Source organism: Chlamydotis macqueenii, chromosome 1, assembly GCF_036417535.1.
Source record: "Chlamydotis macqueenii isolate bChlMac1 chromosome 1, bChlMac1.mat, whole genome shotgun sequence".
In the NCBI taxonomy this organism is placed as follows: Eukaryota; Metazoa; Chordata; class Aves; order Otidiformes; family Otididae; genus Chlamydotis; species Chlamydotis macqueenii.
Window position 1 is genome coordinate 117,030,846 of NC_141556.1, and position 22,192 is coordinate 117,053,037.

General features: G+C 44.4%; 1 protein-coding gene across 2 annotated transcripts in view; it reads right to left on the reverse strand.

Annotated features, from left to right (window-relative positions):
• RUNX1 (RUNX family transcription factor 1) overlaps window positions 1–22,192 on the reverse strand; it is a 171,143-nt gene that overhangs the window by 32,235 nt on the left and 116,716 nt on the right. The window contains exons 5-6 of one of the 2 annotated variants that reach the window (XM_086765090.1): window positions 21,245–21,349; window positions 3,412–3,603 (exon numbers count right to left, since the gene is read on the reverse strand). In XM_086765090.1, the coding sequence (XP_086621216.1) occupies window positions 3,412–3,603; window positions 21,245–21,349 (297 nt within the window). The remainder of the gene's footprint in view (window positions 1–3,411; window positions 3,604–21,244; window positions 21,350–22,192) is intronic. The other variant, XM_086765097.1, reaches the window with a different exon arrangement.

The following is a 22,192-nucleotide window of genomic DNA, read 5'->3' on the forward strand; positions in this document are numbered from 1 at the left end:
ATTTGTTTTCTCTAGACAGGAGAAATAGCTTTCTTTTATTTATTTTTAAAACCTATTGGTAATTAATAAATCACCAGTTGGAAACATTGTTTGGGCTGATTTAACAAAAAAAAAAAAATTGAAGTTGTTTAACTGCACATGGTTTTGGATGATATTCCTAACCCCACTGGTTAGAAATTTATTTATGTAATTTGTTAACTCAACATTAGTGCCTCCAAAAGAATACCTTCTTAGCCTGATGACTTACATATTTAAAATATTTCTATTGGTCCTGAGAAAAATAATACTGTAAAGGAACCAGATAGATACATATTAATGTAAAATTTTTGAATTACAGGTCTACCTAATCTGATTAACATTAACAACCGTTAAATCAGTAATTGAATATTTAGTATCTGGTTCAGGCCGGTGTTAGAAGAAACTCAACCATAATATATAGATAGATATAGTTATTACATATATAAATTTAAATGCTCATCAAGGGTCTTTCTTAAACTTTTTATACAACACTCCAGCACAGCTCTCATGGCTCTACCTATTTTCTTTTCCCCTCCGTACAAAGGAAGGGGTGAGTTAAGGTTGAAGTGCTGGCCGAGTTTGGAGCTGAATTTCCTTACTCTGTGCGTGTAGGTCAAATCCTTTGACATTATACACTTGGTACAGGCACAAAGTAATCTTTCAACTTAAACCATGTGTGATGTGGTGGCAGCTTTTTCTCCCCTTCTGTTTCCCTTTGGTCTGTGAATTGGCTATGGTTAGATCTTTTAAACGAACAGGTGTACTTTCTCCCTCCTTGTGATATGAAAGAAGCATAAAACTCGATTATAGCAATTTATGGTCTCTTAACTTGCTTGGACTTGTATCCATGACACAAGAAGCTTTATGCTCAGATTCAAGACTTGGTGAAATAGGAAGTTAAAATTAACCTCAATCCTTTTATAGATGAAAACCTCAACAAATAAACAGTGGTTTAGTGGCATGGCAACCTGCCCCTTTAAATCCAAGAACTAGTCTGAGATGTCTATTTTGAGTTACTTTTGTTTTTTAAAAAAAGATAATTGGACTTGGATGAATAGAGGAGTAGCCTGTGATTCATAGTGGTGTGAGTTAAAGCAAAGTTTAATACTCCTACTTGGAAGTTAGTAATATAAGGGGGTTTATTGCCTTATTTTATGCCTACATAAAAAGCACTCTGTGCTCTCTTCAGTGAAAGAATTTCAACAGAAGTGTTTTGGGGTGCAAAGGTGTACACATAGGTATAGCAACGCCATGGAGCAGGTCAAAAGTGTTTTGGTTTTGAGGGCCTGTGTTCTGAAATGTAGCACTTTTTGTTAAAAATGAAAAAAAAATAAAATGTCCAAATTCCCTAGAGGATTCACACAGGAGATCAGACCAAAACACAACCATCCTTTGAACGACAAGGAGAAAATGATGGTACTGAAGCTCATTTCTACCCTAGCCCTTTTCCCCTCCTGTGATAGCGTGACCCTGAAAAGATGAGCCCTAGAAATTAAAAGGCATCTGCAGCGGAGACAGTCCCAAATGAAGGAGGCTTCAGTTTGGGGCTTATTTTACTGATAGCAACTGCAAGCCTCAACAAGTTGCTCAATGGATAACGTGCACATTTCAGAGACAGAGGAAAAGGGGAAACAGGAGAAAACAGCCTGATAGTTGAAGAGGAGGGCATCAGTGAGTTAGTTGTAATGAGCAGTTCGATTGTGACCATTTTCTGAGCTACATCTGCAGGTGAAACACATTAAAATCTTGTTTGCAAAGAGCAAAGCAGAGCAAGGTACTAAAACTATTTCTGGAGAGAGCAGCTGAATCCCTGTCCGAGTGTGAAAAGCCTATCGCTCTGAAGTCATACGAGCGAGGGACTTTCACAGGGAACCTGGGAAGAGGGATACGCGATGTTAAACCCGATACTCTGCTAAGCGTATAGTGTTCCCAAGAAGCCGAAGAATGCAAGTCTGCGACTGATACCTCCACCCACATAGCCGCTGGCTGCTGAGTAGCCATAACAGTATGCGCACTTTCTTTTATAGGAATGGAGCTGTGCACAGGAGAAGCCGCTCTGCAAATTAGAAAACTAAGTCAGGGGACTGCCAGGAGCTGGGAGAGGTGCTGGGTTAGATCCTTCGCCTGAGATGACCCGGCATGGCTCCAGGGAGGGAAGGAGCTTGGTGGACCTTCCAGCTGTCTTTTTGCCTGCCTCTTTCGACAGTAGGGCAGGCGACAATGTGTTGTTTCCCTTGCTTCTCAAAAATGCCGACTTCTGCTCAGAGGGAAGCCAACGGCAGATTTACAGTAGATTTCACTAAGCCAAAGACCTTCCTAGCCCTGGGAATAAAAGTATGTAAGAAGCATTTGCCTTAGGTAAGCAATAACCTTTCCTGCATGCAATGAAGAGTACCCTGGTTTTAAAAACAAATGCTGAAAAAACCCCTTCTTCCAATTCACAGTAACTGTTTCTCCCCAAAATCCCACCAGAAAACCTCGACTGAGGCCATTTTATTCTGGCTGGAGGAATAGAGGAAAACTCCCTTAGGAAGAGCGCACTCTAAAACTAATACTGTCCAGTGCCCTCCCTTCCCGTGAATCTCACTATGAATCTGCATTTTGATGCGTGTTTTGCAAAACCACGTTATCGGTTGATGGTGTAGTGTGCCTGATTCACTGGTCACCAAGTTCCAGCTGATCCTAGGGACAGAACTAGTTTTCGCAGGGACAGACCCAGCTCTCGCGGTGGCAGGTAGGATTTCAAGCTAGATGACTTGGTTTCACTGGCATCATCCAATCCTGAGCCTCAGAGGAAACTGGATTCCTGAGTCACCATTTTGCAAGTTTTCATTCAAGTAAAACCCACTGGATAACCACCAGCCACAGAAATACACTCAAACCAGCCCGCCCGTATTAATGTCTTAGGTCATCTTCAGGGGACAAAGCGCTCAGTAAAGCTTTCTTTGCTCCTGCGTTCCTGGGAAAGATCACAGCAAGGTGTTGACAGCATTTCTCTGTCATTCAAGCACACAATGTCATTGACAAATATCCATTGGGAAATGCACCTACACCTACATAGAAAAAGGCCTGGCATAGTGCATCTTTGCAAGAAAACAACAGCTTTCAAGATGTTACAGTTCTAGCATAGGTGAGGTTAAAAACCACCATGAGCTGTCCTGACACTGGGAAGAGGAGACAGTATGGACCCCTTAAAATCTGTCAGGTCTTTAGAAATACAGATGTGTTAGGAAGCCCCTCCTTTCACTCATTAAAGGCTCTCACTCATTAAAGGTGGCCAAGGAGAGTCCAGAAGAGATGGAGGAATGAGGGGACAGCGCCTGCGAGCCCCCGCGCTCGGCAGGCTGGCGGGGTGGAGGTGGGCGAGCGGGGGGGAGGATTTCAGGTACTTACCCTGAATCTGACTCTGAGGCTGAGGGTTAAAAGCAGTGGTGTGGTTCAAGGAGGCTCGTGGGTTGGGTGTGGGGGCTGGGTGGTGTGGGCTGACCCTCATGGCTGTACGACGCAACTGCTCCAGTTCACTCAGGCGCTCTGAAAAGGACAAGCTCCCGGGCTTTGTCTGCTCATCTATTTTCTGACGATGTCCTATTGTGGGAGGGGGGGGAAAAAGATCAGAAAATCTCACTGGTACATGAGGTCTGTTGACTTATCTTATTTTTTCAATTATTTTTTCTTTTTTTTTTTTTAACCCCTCATCCACTGGCGAAGTACCTAACCGGCTAGCAGCTGTCTGAAGTTACACTGAAACCATCTCTCTGTAAGAACAGGAGACACAAGCAAGTCATGCATTGCAACTGTACTGCAGGGCAGCCTGAGACCTGGCCTAGTCTGGAGAACCAGGACCACTGAAAGTTGCCGTGACTTGTTACCCCTCGCATTGGGAGAGAAGGCGTTTCTAAAAGGAGGACTGTCTCCGAGGATGCACCAAAGGAGGAAACGTTGAGTGGCCCCTGCGCTAAACCTGCACTGGAATAACCCATCAGCAATTCAATCTCAGATTGTCATAAGGCACTGTAACTAGACAAATACTATGGGGCTATAAAATAACAAACCCAAACAAGTCTCATTTTTGGATAATTTTGCAATAGATTTACAGACAGAAATAGGAAAGAAACACTAGAAGCTGGCAGAATTGAAACTGGAGCAACGAAGCCTCTCTTAGTGGCATAGGGAGCTTCAGAAACATGAGGTCCCACCAGACATCCAACTATAAGAGAGCAGATGCTGACATTACGGCATCTGCCAGTGCTCAGCAGACTTGATCATGGCCACGTGGGATTTAGAGGGTCCAGCGTTCCGCCGGGCAGCCCTAGAAGCATGGTCCCTGTGAAACTTCAGTGCTGGGAGGGGACAGGGAAAGTGCTGGAAAGGCCCAGCTCCAGCGCAGCATCAGGGCACGTCCAGATCCAGCTGGAAGGGCAGAGACACCTCTCATCAAGGGCGTGCCTGGCTTCAAGACAAGCCTTAGCTAGCAGCAGTGAGCAGCATGCATGGACCCAAGGCAATGCACTTCTAACCGCTACCTGTGGCTGCCCTCTGCTCTGGGATCCTCTGTGTGTCAACCTGTAACCACAAAGACCACACACAGAGCATACAAGAGGGATATCTCATCAGCTGGAGCGCTTGCTCTCCAGTAGGCATGACAAAAGCACAAATTTTAAATCACTTTTCCACCCTCTTAAGAGCTAACCTATTTGGACAACTTCGATGTCTCCATTGGTTTCCAGCCCTGTGAGATAGCCTTCAAAAGTAAGGTATCTTATCCTTGAAGGCTGCTGACATAATGTTTTGGGGCTGAAATGGAAACCTCCCTAGCAGACTTGTGTTTGGCAAAATACCTGAAATGGGATGGTTCAGCTGTGTTCCCAACCAGGTGGAATCAAAACTTTCCTTTGTAATTTTCCCCCATGTCAAATCTCTAGCTCAGAGGTCAAACATGTTTTTTTTTGCTACTTGTTCCCTCAAAGAAGGTGGCATTATCCTCGGTTTCTGCTGAACACCATCATTTGCTGTCTATCTGCTCCCAGTTTTCATTTTCTTGTCATGAAGGGTTGCCTTCTGCAGCTTTCTTTGCCCCTCCATCCTCCCTGCAAGGTGGCCAGTGCTGTTCCTATGGTGAGTCCTCTCTCAGCTCACGGTTACAGCAGTGAAACAGACTGGCATAAAACTCCTGAAAATAATCCATCGTGCTCTGTTCCACACTCCCCCGTAGTATTTAATACATAAGTACATTCATAAACATCCAGCTTCCAATTTTGCCTATCAGTGAATAAGCAGCAAAAGATCTCTGAAAAGCTCTGTATGCTCCTTACTCTACAGAGCGCTCTTTCAAGCCACCCTAACAGCTCAATCAAGACACAGGACCATTTTATGCACTAAAAGGAAAATGTGCATTTAAAAGCAGTTCCCAGTAGCTGCGTTTCTAAAATTAAATTTTAGGACTTGTATTATGGTTCCAAATCGCAGTGGCTCTGTGTTTCTTCCTGTTGCCAGGCCCTTTGGCACAGCTTGAACTGTCTCAGATTCCACACAGTACTGTAAATTATCCCAAGAGGAGGGAAAAAAAATTAAAATATAAAAAGATATATTATATAGCAGCGGTTTCATCATTAAAGAGAGCCATTAGGGATTCAAAAAAAAAAAAAAAGAGGAGGTGAGAAGCAAAGAAAGATGAAAAAGACTTTTATCTGACATTCTGGTTGGTCAAGAGCAAATGCTTCATTTGTCAGCAGTGCAAAGCTGGACGCTGCCCCCAGCATTGGGCTTCTAACACTGGACTTGAACGCAAACACACGGAGTCATACAAGTTATGTCAAATACCTCATACATTTGGATTATTTTAAGCTTCGGCAGGCTCAACTCAGCGCTTGCGGAGCCAAGAGCCAGGTCCTTACAAATTCCTCCCCTCAATGTAATTTATTCCTAATTTCAAATTCCGCTCAGACTTGCTCTGCTTTTAAGTGAGCACACCAACGCCAAGTCTGACCTCCTGCTACCCTACTTTCTCCTCCTACGTCCCCAGTGCTGCCCTCCCAGCATCCGGCGTTTGGCCTGCCTGGCGTGAAACCAAGCATCCCGGCAGCACAAGCCCTCGTGCTAAGCAGCCTTGTACGGAGGTGAGTGATTCCTCAGAAACCCACAGGACAAGGGCTGCATTAAGGCTACCGAGGCAGGAAATCAACTTTCCTGCTTTGAATCTAGCTCGGGCACTAAATTTGTGTCGAGCTGGCACATGACGCCGGGCAGGGCAGACAAACCCGAGCTCTCTCTGAACAAACTAGCAAGCAGGGCAAATTAACCCAGGCCCAGCATCCTCCTGAGGTCACCACGGGGCACCCTGTTCTGAGGCCAGCTCCCTCTGAGCTGATGGGAGTATCCCTGCCTGTCTCCGTGCTGCGCATCCATCAAGTGAAACTCCTGGAACCCTCCACCCAGCCCTGCTCTGTCCCAGATTTTGGATGTTGAAGGAGGGATGTCTCAGCTAGAAGCCTCCTCTGCAGCCTGGGGGTATGAGCAGGACATCAGCACACCCAAGATCTGCCTCATCCCTTGGGCTTGTGGAAATCCCACTCGTGTCAATGCAACTGGGGAGGAAAGACCAGTGCCAGCAGGTTCCTTCTCCAAGGGAACTCTGCAGTTCCCTTCTCAAGGCAGCTCTGCTGTTGTTTTCGTCCATACTTTGTAATTTTTTTGTTAGGAACTAACTAGAATCAATGCCAGGCAATTGTCACCTCAAGAAGCAGCTCCAAAAGTGTCTCTTCCCCCATCCCGAATCAGAGTCGCCATTTAACCTTTTCTCCCTTGCTCACTGCTGCAGGTAGCAGCACAGAACCTGTTCTACATAAAGGTCTGCAGCAGGAAAGTAAAGAACTGTGTCAGAAAAATGGAACAAATATAAATGGTTTTCCCAAGCCACTATAAATGCACAAGGCAGAGCTTTGATAGGGTGTTTTTTTCGTGTTTATTAGCTTTACTTTGAAGTTACCCTCCAAACACCTTGCTTAAAGAGCAGGGAAGTTATCCTCGTTTCACCCCTGTAAAGCCCAGGACTATTATTATCCCCCTTTTACAGGTGGAAAACTGAATGACAGAGCAATGAGGCGACTTGCCTGTGCTCAGGCAGTGGCCCTGTGGTGGCCACTCACCTCCCAGCTCAGCATGGTGACCACAAGCCCAGGCTTCCCCTTTGCAGGAGAGCAGCGTGACTCAGGATGGAAAAGTGCAGCGGGAAGGTGCTTGGAAACTGGTGCGGCTCTGCCAAGCTGGCAGTTTGGCTACAAGGACCTGCCACTTTTGCAAATCGGATGGGGCTCTGTGGGAGTCAGACCAACATCCAGCTGTTGAATGAAGAAGACCTTGGCCTGGAGCTCGCAGAGCCACACAAGAGAGCCAGCTTGCCATGAGATAGCACCGCTGTCCTCTTTCCCTCCCCATGTTTTTTTGCATAACTTTTTGTCAAGCATCAATTTGCAAGTACTAGCAGAGGCAAGAAAAGGGCAGCTTTTTTTTTTTTTTCCCCTTGAGTTGCAGGGTCAGTGTTTGAGATGCTGGAATAAATAGGGAATCCAGCCTGCTTGGCTAAACCACAGGGTTTAGGGGCTTCTGGACATTTTTTTTTCCTTATCCCTTTCAAATACTGTCTCAGTAAGGTCAGGCAGATTTTTTTAATGTAGAATATTAAACAAGAACGGCAGAGAAAATATTAGCTTTTCCGATACTTTTACAGCAACGCAACATGAAAGTGCTTTCCCTCTTAATAGGAGGGAAATGCAGTTTTATAGACTTTTAAGAGACTGTGGAGCACTCAGCTTGGCCCATGGCCATCTGGTTGGGGCTCTGGATGTGGAAATGACAAGAACAAAGTGCCTTGGCAGCCGCCTTTTTTTGTGCACATTGGGCACTCGTTGGGAATGGTTGCTCAGTCTGCATTTCACACCACGGCTGGCCCCGGGGGAGACGAGAGCAGCGCTTCGGGCTGCCTCCAGGTGCAGAAAAAGAAACAGGTCTCCTATTACCTGCCTTTTAATATAGGTTTTAAAAGTATCATTAGATGCCTTTCAGGTTCAGAGGAGGAGAAGCAGGTAAAACAGAGGCTAAGGAAAAGCATCGCTACTCTCATCGCTACAGATGCAGCTATCAAAATTCCTGTGGGTACTCAGGGCTGTTTTACAAGTAAACACTTCTGGAATGGATTAATGGACTTTTTTTTTTCTCTTATAACCAAGTCACAGGACGAATACACTTTTCTGTCGCTTGCTCTCATTCACTGACAAATCTGCCGAACTGGAGCTGGTGCATCAGGAGATACCAACACTCACAAAAGGTTTGGGCTTGGGGAGCCAGTGTCTGATGGAGACTCACCGGCTCATGGCTGCTGAGCATCCCAGCCAGAGGCAGACCCAAGCAGAAATGACACAGGTTTTTGTGTGGATCCACAAGTTTTCTGCTCCAAAATCAGCAGGTTGTACTTGCATGGGGATAGCATAAGGGGAGTTCAATTAAGCGGAGCCCTTTCTCCCCAAGGGGAGCAGAATACCCCCCCCCGCCTCTGCGTCCCCTTCTTCCACGAGGAAATGGAAATTTTTCACACCCAAAAAGTGGATTATACACAGGAAAGTACAGCATCTGGCCAGACTTTGCCAAAGTAGGGAGTGACTGATGAGGCTCGACGCTTTGGTTTAGCAAAAGCTGGCTGCTTTGGAACTGTGTTGGACCTCGATCCAAGCATCTCCTCTTTTCAGGGCTGTTTGTGTTCAGGGCTTTGGTTTGACTCCAGCTCTAGCAGGGTAGAAAATAAGCCATGTTTCATTGTGTCTGGTTAATAAAGTGGTAAACATTGGTTTGTGCCATGGAGCTAAAATAAATCCAATTATTTTGTACATAGCGAAGGATGAGAAGAAAATACACTCCTTCACATTATTCTAGGAAGTGAGCAGGCTATCTTTAGTGCAAAAAAATATATAGTCTTGTAAACAAAAGTGAATTAAAGTATAGTGCTACTATATTGCCACCAAGCTGGGAAATGTAAATGCTTGAAAATCAGCTCTCTTGCTCGCAAAAAAAAGCTTTTTTTTTTTTTGCTAACAATAAAAATATTGCCTTAAGTGCACAAACGAATAATATTTTTCTATGTGCCAGATATCCCAGATATAAAATACTTTGCACACTCTTTTTCCCTGATTTCCTACCTGCGCAGAAACAGCACGTAGCATAACTTTCTAGGACACTGTTTCCTATGGTTTAAAACAGACCTGACCTGATCCTGCAGAGATGTATGCACATGCCTAGCATAAGGCACTAACCTGTGTTACATGGCAGCCCACGGGGTTCTAGGAAATTATGCTTGAAAATAAAACCCATCTGTAGACTTGTTTCCTCTCTAGGCTCTATCCCTTGGAAAAGACTTATACCGCACTCAGGCATTAGAAGGATCAGTATGGGACAACATCAGAGCTCACCAACCTCTTGTACAATGTTAAAAATATCATGTAAAAAGTTCCTAAAAAGGAATTAGACACACTGTAGAATATTTCCTCTTTCCTCAGTTAAAAACATTACTGCTATGGTGAGGCAAAATAATGGTGATGGTAGTCAGAGCTTTGAGTAGACTTCTCAGCAATTACATTTTTGTGCTGGTTTTTTTTTAAGCACTGTGCAACGCAGGCCTTCTTTCCAGACAGAAGGAACATCGTGGTAGACAGGATATTATGCTAAATGTTTTCATGCTGTGTCTGTAATTGCCAGCAGAATCTGTGTGGGTCATCAGACCCGACCTGACCATAGGCACGAGGTGCTGGGAAATGTGTGAAGGAGGCTGGATATTATGTGACTTGATAACCAGGCTGGCATCCAGCCGCCCTTCAGAAGCAGAATGCCGAGCAACGCCAAGTACAGACAGATTGACACCAGGAAGCCCTTCCAGATGTGCTTCTCCTATCAGCTCCCTGGCAAACCTCACCCTTTCTGTGCCTATGGAAAAATCTGCTTGTTACTCCAAGTAACTGCAGGTAGACTAGACGTTTCAGGTACGAGCCTTTGCTGAGCATTTAAGTTTTCCACCCAGTGATCCAATTTTGCAGTGTCTTGAACAAGTATCCGGTGACACCAACAAGATTCCCTGCTCTCTGGTAACTCCCCACTTTGTCTGGGAGAAACCCCAGGTACCTTCTTGCACCTCTGTTGGGGGCTAGTCACCCTGTTGTAATGACATGCACCCTGAGCAGCTCGTGTGTTTTTTTCCTATGTATTTTAACAGTAGTTAAACAATATTTTGGCAGCATTTTATTTCTTAACTTTTCTTTTTAAAATCAGTGCTTTAAAAAAAAAAACCCCACACAAACAGACCCTATAGGTAGAGCAAAGTCTGTGATGAGAGGGAGTCCTTCCCTGGAACAGATGAGAGCAGGCAGGAGAGTCTAGATCAAGCCCCTCTTGCATAGCCTATAGTAGAAAACAAACTTCAGTTTCCTATTTTCCAGGCAAGTGCCCTAATTGCAGGCTGAGAGCCCTTTCCATCACTGATTCACTACCCAGCTGCGTCGGGAGAGCTCCAGCGGGGAACGTCCCCAGGAAAAGGGACAAGCGGAGGCTGCCGGTCTCCCTTGCTCCCACTGGCATGCTGATTGCGAGACCGCAGGCTCCTCTGAACAGGGTCCCTCCAGCTCTCTCCCTGCCTCTTGACAAACGTATGAAAAGCCTCACATCTGCCCTGATGTACCACAGCCAGAAAAAGCAATCTTGACAATTTTTGCAAGGCAGGAAACAGGCTTCCTCTCCCCTCAGCTCTGCTGGTGAGGCCTGTGCTATACTAAAAAATAGCAATGCACAAGTGTATTTCCATTTAAAACACGATTATTTTGCTTGCCATGCTTCCACCAAAACTTCCAATGAATCTGACACATATGTGTCCTCTATTTCTGTCACGGAAGTACAATTATTCTGTGGGTTCATCCCAGAAATTAGGTCATTGCAGCGAAGTAAAAGTAAGGGAAGCAAGCGTTAGGAGTTTGGAGGGAAGAAGTTGTTCATGAAAGTTAAATTAGTCTGCAAAATTATACCCTTTGCTTTCTTTTCCCTTTCCCCCATGTCAAAAAATCCTGACTCCTTGACTAAGTTTGAATGACTCCCAAATTAAGCATCACATTGCCAAAAGCCTCTTTTGTTTCTTTATAGTTTGCATCTTCCCACGCATACAAACTGCCATAAGAATACCTGCCAGCCATGGGCTGAGACATCATAGTTGAAGATATGTATGAGAGAGTAGGTGCAGAATGGGACACAACCACCCAACCAACAGCTCAGCAAGCAACCAAGAAAAATACAGGCACAAAAAGACACCTCTGTCCAAAGAAAAGCTGCAGAAACACAAGGCTCAGGCAGCAAGGACTGAGACGCCATTTGGGCAGCCCTTGGGAGGAGGTTTTCTCTTTGATGAGTACAGGGGACCAGGCTCCTAATTCAAGCACCTTAATAAAATGTGTAAGCTTAGGTGGGATGAATCTGGACCCCCTCCCTCAGCCTGAGTGGGAAAAGTGAGGGATGACAGCATTTGCCACCTTCGCAGTGCCTCCGAGAGGACAAACAAATGGGAAAGTGAGTTGCACAAACATTGCGGTATCGGAGAAATAGCTTAGATGGAAAGCCATTTCATCAGTCCACTGAAATATCTCTAGACAGTAAAAGGTCCCCATCACTCAGCCTCAGACAGAGTGGAACAAGGGACCAGCAACTTACAGGTCAAGTCCCGAGGCTCACTCTCTATGTAAACCAGGGGAATCTGGCAACAAAAAAGTAAATTTATTCCCCCATGGATACTGACCATTTAGACTTTGATGACTTGTAAAAACTTTGCTCCTGTCCAAAAAAAGTATCTAGCTGGCTACACGCTTCCCTTGAACTAAAGACCTTTGCTCTTACCAAGTCCAGTGATTAGTGTTTCTGCACAATAGTTGAAAATACCTGTTTTCCAAAGAAATTAATTTGAATACTTTAATCGGCAGGTTACTAAGCAGTCCCTCCTCTGTACTAATGCTCCATTGTGCCTACACAGGACCGCAGTTCACTGGAAGCTCATAAATTTCATGGGGCTTTATTTTATTTCTTGAACCATTTTTTGCTTTCCTCATTTTCTTTGCAGCTGCAGAGAGATATAGTAAGCTACTGTATAGCATTTTGAAAGCAGGGCCTCTGAGAAGTTTCCAAACTGCATACAAGCAGGTTATTCTTTGGCTTGTTTTCTTTGGCTTGGTCTTAGCAGTAGAGAATGAGTCAAACAATATTAACTTTCAAGAGGGAAGTGGTGTGGTCAACCAAAACTGTTTGCGGCGAGATTGCGAAGATAGGTAGAGCAGGTAATGAAGAACAGCCCATAACGCAGGGTGTAGGTAGGAAAGGTAGAGAGACTCAGACAAACAGAATCCTTAATAATTAAATCAACACTGTCGCCTAAGTTTTTCTGCAGCTTTATGTGCTAAAGTTATGACACCGCCTGGCTTTTCCGGACTGGTCAGCCTTGAAGAGATGGCCTGGTGCATGTCGTGCTTAATGGACTCGAACTGCAACACTGTGCAAGGGAAGAATAAAGGTTGGGTGCTACGGAAAATAAAAAACAACCCTCAAATACAGTAACTTTTCATTTGTGGCTGTTAAATTATTTCTTGTCTTTCCTCCCATTTTTACAGGCTGTTGCTTATCTGTTCCACGATTAAAGAAGACAAGGAAGATGTGTCCATCCTTCCCTCTCTTCAGGGTGTGTTTTGGTTATTAACAAGCATGTCGTGCCCTCATACCACAGACAACTCTTTCTCTTACAATGCAGAAGCAGAGTTGAGATGGCCTCTCCCAAGCATTGCTCTCCCTCACACTTCACACAGACCCAGGCAGCACTGACGCAGGAACAGTCTGACCAAGATTTATCATTAACAGTAATAGAAAATGCATTTGCTCATTACAATTCCCAGTTGCAGCGGACGAGCAAAGAGCAAGGGCACAAATGGAGATGCAGAGCCAAAGTCCTTCCAGTGTTCTTCACATCGGGTGACAGAGGATGAAGCAAGAGCCTGCAGTGTTTTCATTTGGGCCTGCAAGGAGGAAACAGCTGCACCTTCTGATAATCCAGGGTAGGTGAAGCTGGTAGTGTTGCAGATGGATTTTCACCCCTTCCAGTTATACTCCAAGAAGAAAATCAGGCTCTTTACTGAAAGTGCCGCACAGCTTCATCTGGCCTTTATCTTAGACACGTGTTGCTTTAGTAAACCCATAAGTAAGGTAACTCCTCAAAAACAGAGGTTACAGAAAAGGTCCTGCACTGACAATAGCTTGTTTGTCAAACGGGAGCATCTGACCACTCCAACCAGGGTGAAAATTTTCTCTCTCCTTTCTCCCAGCTCCCTTAGGAGCCTGAGAAAGAGAAGGCCCTCTCTCCCACCTCCTGTGGAGAGCAGGGTGAAGGAAGCGGGTTGCAAAGTTGTGTGCAATCGGGTCCTGTTGTCCTCCAGCCCATCCCTGAAGGAAACTTTCTTGTCTGCCAGCAGTGCAGTAGGCGTTCGTGTCCCATCCAGAGGGACAGTGGGATTGCCGACCGACGCTCCAACAGCCCAACTTTGCTAGCTCACCTCCTTCTAGGAAGGGTAGGGGCTCTATGACATCCTCAAAACAACTGTAGGCAGGTGCAACATGGAGTTTGACCTACAAGTCCATCCTTCCTCAGCTCATGCAAGCCCCAAAAGCCACTTCAAATCTTTTGCTTGCTCATGTTTAATGACTGCTGTTCAAAAGTCTGTCCTTGCTGAAGAAACATGATGGCTGAAGGACCAGGCTCAGAAATCTTTGATTCAGAGCACCACCAACTAACTTCACTGGAAAGATACTTGGCGAGTCAATGAACTCAGGTTTTCAGCGGGGACTAGCCAACCCACTTGCCAGGCTGGCCATCCCCTGTGGCCAACCTACTTGCCACGGTGCTGCATATTAATGCTTTTCTTTGCAGACACACACACATATAAAATACAAGTGGCCTCTATGCAGTCTTTTTTTCAAATTTCTACGGAAAACTCTCCTTCCCCAAAAGGCCTGTTCACCAATCTTAACAGCTACAAATTCTCTGTAGGTAAGGGCAGTTGACAGCAGAAAGTCAGACTTACTGACTGCTTAGGAAGCATTTTTGGAAGTAATATACATTCACCTAATTCTGCTCCTGTCACAGTTACAAAGTACTTGCCCACCGATTTCAGCAGACCGAGATCAAGGTTGTATATCACTTGAAAATCCCACCATGCAAATATAGGTAAATAGTTAAAAATAGTCACCACAGTCTTTGTAGCCATTGAACCACTAGGCAATAAAATAATGAGTATTAAGTGAAAAAAAAAAAGGGTTGAAAAGATGAAAAGAAGTGAAAGAAATGAAAAATGGTACCTACCTGTTCTTAATTTAAAGTCACACTAATTCAAGGCGTGGGGAAAAAGAGCTGTGTGGGATTAAGTGACTCAAAAAAGGAGCTGAAATAATTTCTATAGGACTGGGCCACTCTTACCACTGTTCCTAGCCCACACTGCAGCAACTCTAGTTTCCTGTTTACCTGCTTTATGCGAGGAAGGAGCTTGTCCTGTCAAAACTTCTGTGTATCTTTTAAAAAACAGCCAAATAACTAGGCGAGCAAATATATATGAGCTACCACACTCCCAGAAAAGCAGTCTTGATGCAAGACTTCGTATTGTATATATTTGATAATTTTATTGAACTAAAATGATAAATTCCCTGCCTCACATCACCCAACGTCAACTCTGCTAACTGACTCAGCAGTGAGACCAATAAATGCCAGGGAAAATAATCCTGTTCCATCTTTTCCATATTAAAAGAAACACCACACCATGAAATCTCAAGGATGCTGGTAGTAAAAACCTATTGAGGTCCTACCTATTGAGTAGGACAAAAAGGATTCCGTCCTATCACTGTTATGCCAGGGAGTGTCGAGCATTCATATAAATTTCCTAATCCTTTATGCATCTGATGGAGAACAACCAGCACTGTTTTTAGGAGCCATGGGTAGCTGCTAGCCAGTTCAAGTCCATAACAGGCATGTTTTGCCTGCGCCTTACCTGCACTGAGGGATCTCTGCACTGGGGTAGCGAGAGCAGCTACTGGTCTTTGCTTTTACTGGTCTTTTCAGCTCATGGCTGGTGTGCCTACTGGTATGTCTGTGTGATTTCCAATCTGAAATCAACTGCTTGAGAGCATGGGCTTTGCTTCAGGTTCCTGCTGCCAGTGAAAGTCCCCCAGGCTGGCCAGGCAAGTGGACTCTGGGACCCCAGACAACAGCCTGGTGCTCTGCCAGCTTCCCCAGCCGCTGCAAGGTGGCCAACCCCAGCTCGGAGCTGCCCCTACCCTAAAGGGGTTGCTCTGCCATCCCCTCACAGAGGAGAAGGGGTTTGCCAAGCAGCCAGGACATGGGGCACAGAGGTGTCCTTCTGGAATATGGGGGAACCAAGAGCTGCAGAGGTGCCTGTGGATGTTCTGCAGAGCTGACTGCATCCAGATACGCAAACTCTGGTCCCGTTTTGCAGCCAAACATTTAACATCCAGTGTCAGGTGGTCCTGTGCTACGTGATGCTTCCGTACTATATGGCCCTAGGCTAAGCCAGAAGGCCTGATGCTGTATCACTGGTAACTCGGGCTGGCTATGTGAAAGTGTGTGCCTAATGGAAACAAGCTGATTTCCCCCTCACTCTTCACTTTTCTTCAGAAAATACAAGTCACAAAGGGACAAACTGCTCTCTGCTCTTTCGCTCTTTGTGTACTTTCATTATGAAAAATGGGCTGGTGGCACGCAAAGCTTTCACAGAGGGGGGGACACGCGCCCAGTCACAGGACATACATTTTAGGCTGTTGTTCCCTTGCCACTGTGGGGGGACGGCAGAGCTGGCCTGGCTGCTGGGAGCTTGCTAGAACTGTCCTGGCTGTTCAGAAAGAGCTCCTTCAGTCAGCAAGCATGCCGTTGCAATAATATACCTTTTCATCTTATTTAAATGGATTCAGTTGCACTTCTTTGTCCATCCTTCAATGAGACATACACGCACACACACAGAGGAAACCAACAGTGATCCCCTACCTACCCGTAACCATTTAGAGACAGCAACGCATCAAGTCACATTGTGTGAATTTGAGCTAGCGATGTTTGGTAACTTCCCCCAGTCGCCACACGCTTGCACGTAACCGTTGCATAAGACAACTACAAATGTCCCCAGAGTGCACCCATAATTTAAGCACCAGTCTGCCTGTGTTGGTGTCACCCAGACAATAGGATGTGGGGACACAAACACACAGGCACACACCTGGTAGCGCACAACCATTGGCTTTTCTTGCAGCCCATCCCTTTCTTTTGTCTGTACATGACCTATTTAGATTGGAAGCTCTTGGGGGCAAGCACCTTAGTCAAGAATTCTTTAAAAAGTGATTAGCAAAGCTGGGTTATGATACTGAGAGGGTGACGTGCTGTGGAGCATGCAGCTAGTGCTAGCAAAGGAAGAAAGAGTCCCCGTTGCGTTTCTATTATATAGACAGTCAGCTTGTAAAACACCACCTTTTCCTCTACACGTTTTCTGCTAAGTAATTTTTAGGCACTGAAAGCCTCCAAGTGAATGGAAGTATCTGATAAGACATCACTTAAATTTATTTGGTGGGTCTGTTCCAGTGACACTATGATTATTTTTTTTTCACGGTTTCTAAACTGTTCGTTGGTACATGTTAGTCTCAGTTTCCAACGGATGGAGGCACTTGCAGTAGAAAGCAAGCAAGAAATTAAGACATTTAATATTATTTCAGCTCACTGAGATGGAAAGGTTTTTTTTTGAGAACAGTTTGGCTCTTCCTTGCATAGAAGGCTGAAGATGGAAGTGATGTGAAACCCTCAGAGGAATCATCCCTCCCCAGCCTGACATGTGCAGGGTCACCCTCGCTTCTGCCATGGGATAGGAGATGCCGACCCCTCGCAGGTTCTGCTGACTCTCCTCCCCAAAGCTGCTCTGGGAGTCTAAGGTCTGCAGGCAAAGGTTGAAGGGGTCAGGAGAAAGGATAAGCAGATCAGGTGCAATTACCACCACTAGCCCTTGGGGATTCCCTAAAAAAGACCTCAGGCTGGGCAATGGAGAGTTTGAAGATTTCCTTCAGAATAGCTATAAGCCATGAGGTTTCCTTGAACTTTACAAGTGCGACAGGATCACTTTGGATCAGGGTCTGAGGGTGTCCTTAACTGTGGCTGAACAAAGGTGTACCTCCCACCTCACCTCCCGCTAGCTTTGCCAGAAGGCAAAAGGAGATTTCCGTTCCTAAAAAGGTGCTTCTTGGGCCAGCAGCTTTTTAAGCTCCTTCTCAAATCCTGCTCAGCAATATTATTCTCTCTCTCTCTGCTCCACAGCATCCTGCCCTTTGATATAAGGATGCCAAAAAAGTATTTGGGAAAACCACATATCCAATACGGGAAAATCAAATTTAATGCTCAGTTTAACCTTGGATATCTCAGGCCCACTGGGGCTAAATTCATGTAGCCTTTGCATTTTGCACCATTTTCAGGCACCTGGTCCATTAGTGAATTTTTCAGAGCTATGTAGGTTAAAACAACTCAATGAGAAAAACAGAAAGAAGCAATCAAAAGAAGAAAAACTAATTTTTCAGCAGACGTACACAGTAGGTCAAATGGCCTAAGGGAAATATTTAATTTAAGAGTCATACTATTTCTACCAAGTTTCCTAACCAAAAGTATTTTCATCAGGAGCACTACTCTTGATCTGGTTACTGCTAATGATTTTCCCCATGGACTTAGCTCATAAAAACATAAATTGCTTTATGAATCATAGAATCATAGAAGTTGGAGAAGAAAATGATGGGTTAGGTCATCTTGCCCTTCTCCCTGACAGTGCAGTATTATTTCTTTTTATAAAAAATTTTGAAAATAAGCATTTATTCAGAGCTGGAGAATGAAAATGCTAAGTTCAAAAGGGATTTTAAAAATACATAATGAAAGCAGTGGTGGAAGAGCCAGATTCTTAAGTACCTTGGCTCTCTCTACACGCCATGACAATTTGATGAGAAGTATTGTCTGGATAGGCATAGCCGGAAATTCAACAGCAAAAAAAGGACAATGGTGTAAGTCCTGCGCATGAGTAATTATCATAGTTGTAAATGTAAATCCGGTAGTTACATAGGCAAATGTGCTGCTAGGAAAGATCTAGCCATCACAATAACCACAACCGAATGTACAATGGGACGTGCAAGAAGCCAAAGTCTGCAGGCTGTTGCGCAGAGTGAAGGTGGCACATACGATAATACACACCGTGTTATCGTCACCGATCGTGACATCTCCACACATCCCAGTGAGACAAGAAGTCTGCACTTTGCATATTTGCTTTTGGAGCCTTCGGTTTGAGCATTTTTCTGTTTTCCAAAAATGGCTTCAAATCCTGCTTTGTGTTACTTTTTGAAGTTTTTTCCCCAAGCATGCCTAATTGAAGAGGCTGTCCTTTTGCATTAAAAACTCACTTTGAGAACCTGTCTAATTCTGGCTTAGAAAGTGCTTTTGATCTGACATTCTCTACAGACAAAAGAAAATGTTTCTGCTATTTCTCAAGTTAATCAATCTTAAAGGTTGATTTTTTAAAAAAGGTATTTCTATGTCCTGTAAAGCTGACTAACAATCATCCTGGTGTGAAGTTCTGACTTTTGCCTCAGATGACCTCCATCCTCAGAAACGGCCCCTTACCGTCCAGCATTTTTCACACAGAATGCAGGCACTCACTAGAATTCAGACTGTCTGAGAACTATTATAAACATAAAGTAAATGAATAAAAAACTGTTGCTGGAGTCGGTTTTGGACTTCAGTGTGTTTTTTCTAGATCTCTGTAAGACAGCAGTATCTAATTTTGTTCCCATTACTGTCTTCCACGGATTTATTTCGAATCAGGACATCTTAGAAAATACATCTCAGTATTTCTGTAATTCCTTTAGCTCAAGCGAGTGAGTGAGTCATGGATCTGTAAGCATGAACGTTTACAAATATCGATTACTGAATCTAGAAACACTCTCATCTACCAATTTTTATTTTGATTCTAGTCTCAGTACAAGAAGGCTGATACAATTTAAAATCCCTTCAGTACACAGCATGCATGTTTTGATATGTCTAACCGCAAATCTTGTACGTGAGTTGGTGCAGGTAACAGCCTCGCCATCTGTTTTCGTACAGGCTATACATGTAACTGATCTAATTGAACCAATGCAAAAGAGGCTACATCCACCAAGTGAGAGTATAGAAAAATAAACGTATAGCCCAAACCCACCAGAACTTTCTCAGAATGGAGAATGAACTGGGTACCACTTCTTTTTTCCTTCGCAGCCCGTGGTGTATCTCTTCAGGCCAATCTGTATCTCAGCCAAGCATATAAAGAGGAGAGGAGATACCAGACCGATGGCAACAGCCGCTGTGACTCAGAAGCCCTTGGTGAGAAGTCAAACCGAAGGACTTTGCAGCCCACTTACAAATGAAAGGAGCACAATCCCTTCTACGCTGCGTCACGAATGACTTTGTGATAAAAGGAGCTGTGCATTCCCACTGAGGGGGAAGTCTGACCTCTTCTCCTGACACACATAAAGCCTCCTCCACTATGCAGCTGATTTGCCTACGACAAAGTGAAATTATTTACAAGGAAGCTTTTACACTCATTTGAGTCGGGAAGATACGTGGGTTGCTTCAGTATGTATGATATCTCCACTTCCTTTTTAAAATGTAGAAACTTATTAAATATTAACTATTATGCCAACGGAAGAATTGATTTAAAACAGTAGGTATGCCTGTAGGATGATTTTGTTTCTTACCCTTCTAGCAGACACATATTCAAAAAACTAAAGCTCATTTGTTGTCTGCGAACTATGAACGTGCCCCAGATAATTGCATATGCAAATCTAGAACTTGCATATACAAATATCTATTTACGTGCACAGCTGCCTGGTTTACCAGGGATATTTTTCAGGGACAATTCAACCACAATTAAAAAGATATAAATAAATACAAACTAAATAAGAAGCCTCACCCCGAGAGCAGTATTTGTTTTAAAGTCTGGCCTCAAATCCGAAAAATATACATCAGATTTTTCCACTAAATGCCGGCAGCATCATGATGCAACTCAGGCAAATGAAGGCTCGAGAAGAAAACGCACAGGCAAGACATGAGGCTTCTAAGCTGTTTCAGTTGAGGTTTCAAACCTTTCTTTCCTCCCTCCCCGCCTCGGTTAAGCAATCCTGAGCCGCGAGTCTCATTCTCTAGTGGGTGTTTGAATCCTGCTGCTCTCTTCTCCCAGGACGATTCCACTTAAGCAACAGCCAGAACTTCTGCCAAGCATGTGAGAGAAGTGCAAAGAAACTAACCACAAACCTCAATTTACATCAGGGCATTTTGATAAAAATATGAAAATGCCTCGTTCGGGCTAGCGTCCGAGGTTAATGATTGCCGCTGGTAACAGGCAGCGCACGTACCGCAGGAGCTCCTCTACCTGCGGATCTGCTCCACCCTACCTTCACCTCACCCCGCAGACAAAACCGCCCTGCCCTTGCCACCCGAACAAAACGACTGCCTGCATGAAAGGCGCGGGTACTCCCCTGGAGATACCAAACCATTCACCTCCTCCTCGTACTTAATTTTTTTTAAAAAAAGAAAGGGAAAAAAAAAGAGGAAAGATTGGCTGTCTGTGAAAATGGGTGCTCCTCAGCTGTACGACAGCATGAGGTACAGTGAACTCCACAAGGCAGCGACCAGCTGTCCTCTCTCAAGCATTTATTTCTTTTTGCAAGGTGGCTGAGCTTGAAAAGTTAGATCAATGACATATTGGTTTCCAGTGCTTTAAAATCCTCTTAACATCTGAAAGGCAAGACTAGCAAGAAATGATACACTGCCCACCTTTTATCAGCATCCCTTCTGTCAGCTTTTGGGTATGATCCAAGTCATCCCTGGGCAGATACCTTAGAAATGCAATGCAAGTCATACTCTAGATCAGCTGAGCACCCGTGAAAAATAAAGCTTCAGGAAGGCATAATTAAAACCAATTGTAGGACAGCCTTGAAGTAAAACATACCCACCGCTCCACATAGATTGGATATTGCCGTGTTTCATGAGGCTGGTGATGAACCCCTATACTAAACCATCAACTTGGTCACCTGCAAATGCTCTCATTAGCTCACTTACTTCTGGGTTCGCGAGGTCCATCCACTGTTATCTTGATGGCTCTGTGGTACGTGGCTACTTGTGGTGGGTTTGTGAAGACTGTGATAGTCAGTGTGAAGCTTTTCCCTGCAACAGGAGAACAACATTACTGAGCATATGTGTTGAGAAAAGGTATACTCCTCATTTGAGATAGCACTGGAACACAACAAATGGCACTAAAACACTTCAGCTGTCCTTATCTGAAGGTACATATGTGCCTGGAGAGCAGAGTATATAACCTCACAACTGCCTGGTGCTGGATGCACTCCCTCTGTGGCAACCGCTCAAAGCTTTTAGGAAAAAAAATTAATTTTATTTAAATGATCTACACTTTGTTTGTAAAAAAAAGGAGGTTACCCCTAACAGTTAGCGTTTATCTGATCTACATGGCTGCTGGTACGTTATCTGTGCTTTCTAAAGGGTGTTAGTTTGGAGAGGCTTAGAAATTGTCCAAAACTGCCACGGGAATCTGATCAACAGCGCTTGTAAAAATTAAAGAGAACTGGGTGCTTAGATCCCCTAGGCAGATCATAAAATCCCACGCTTTGTGGTTGAAGCTAGCATTAGATCAATTCCATATTGCTAACCAGAACCCTTTAAAAATAATCTGCTACTGCAATGCCAAGAAACAAGGGAATGGAAAAAAAAAAAACCAAAACAAAACCCTACAGCTTGTCCACAGAGAATTAAAATGTTTTATGAAGACACAGCAGAGCATTATGCTTCGTTTCTCTATTATTCAGTAAGAAAACTGTGAAGGCTTTTTCAAAATTGTTATGTGCATGCCATGGCTCTAAGTTGGGAAAAGTACTCATTTTGATGGGTCCTGGGGAGGGTTTCGCATCCCCGTGTGACTGCAATGCCTTCAGGTCCTGCTGCCCCTGGATTTGCTTTTGGCCAATGTCAGCATTTACTTCAGGCATTTTTTAA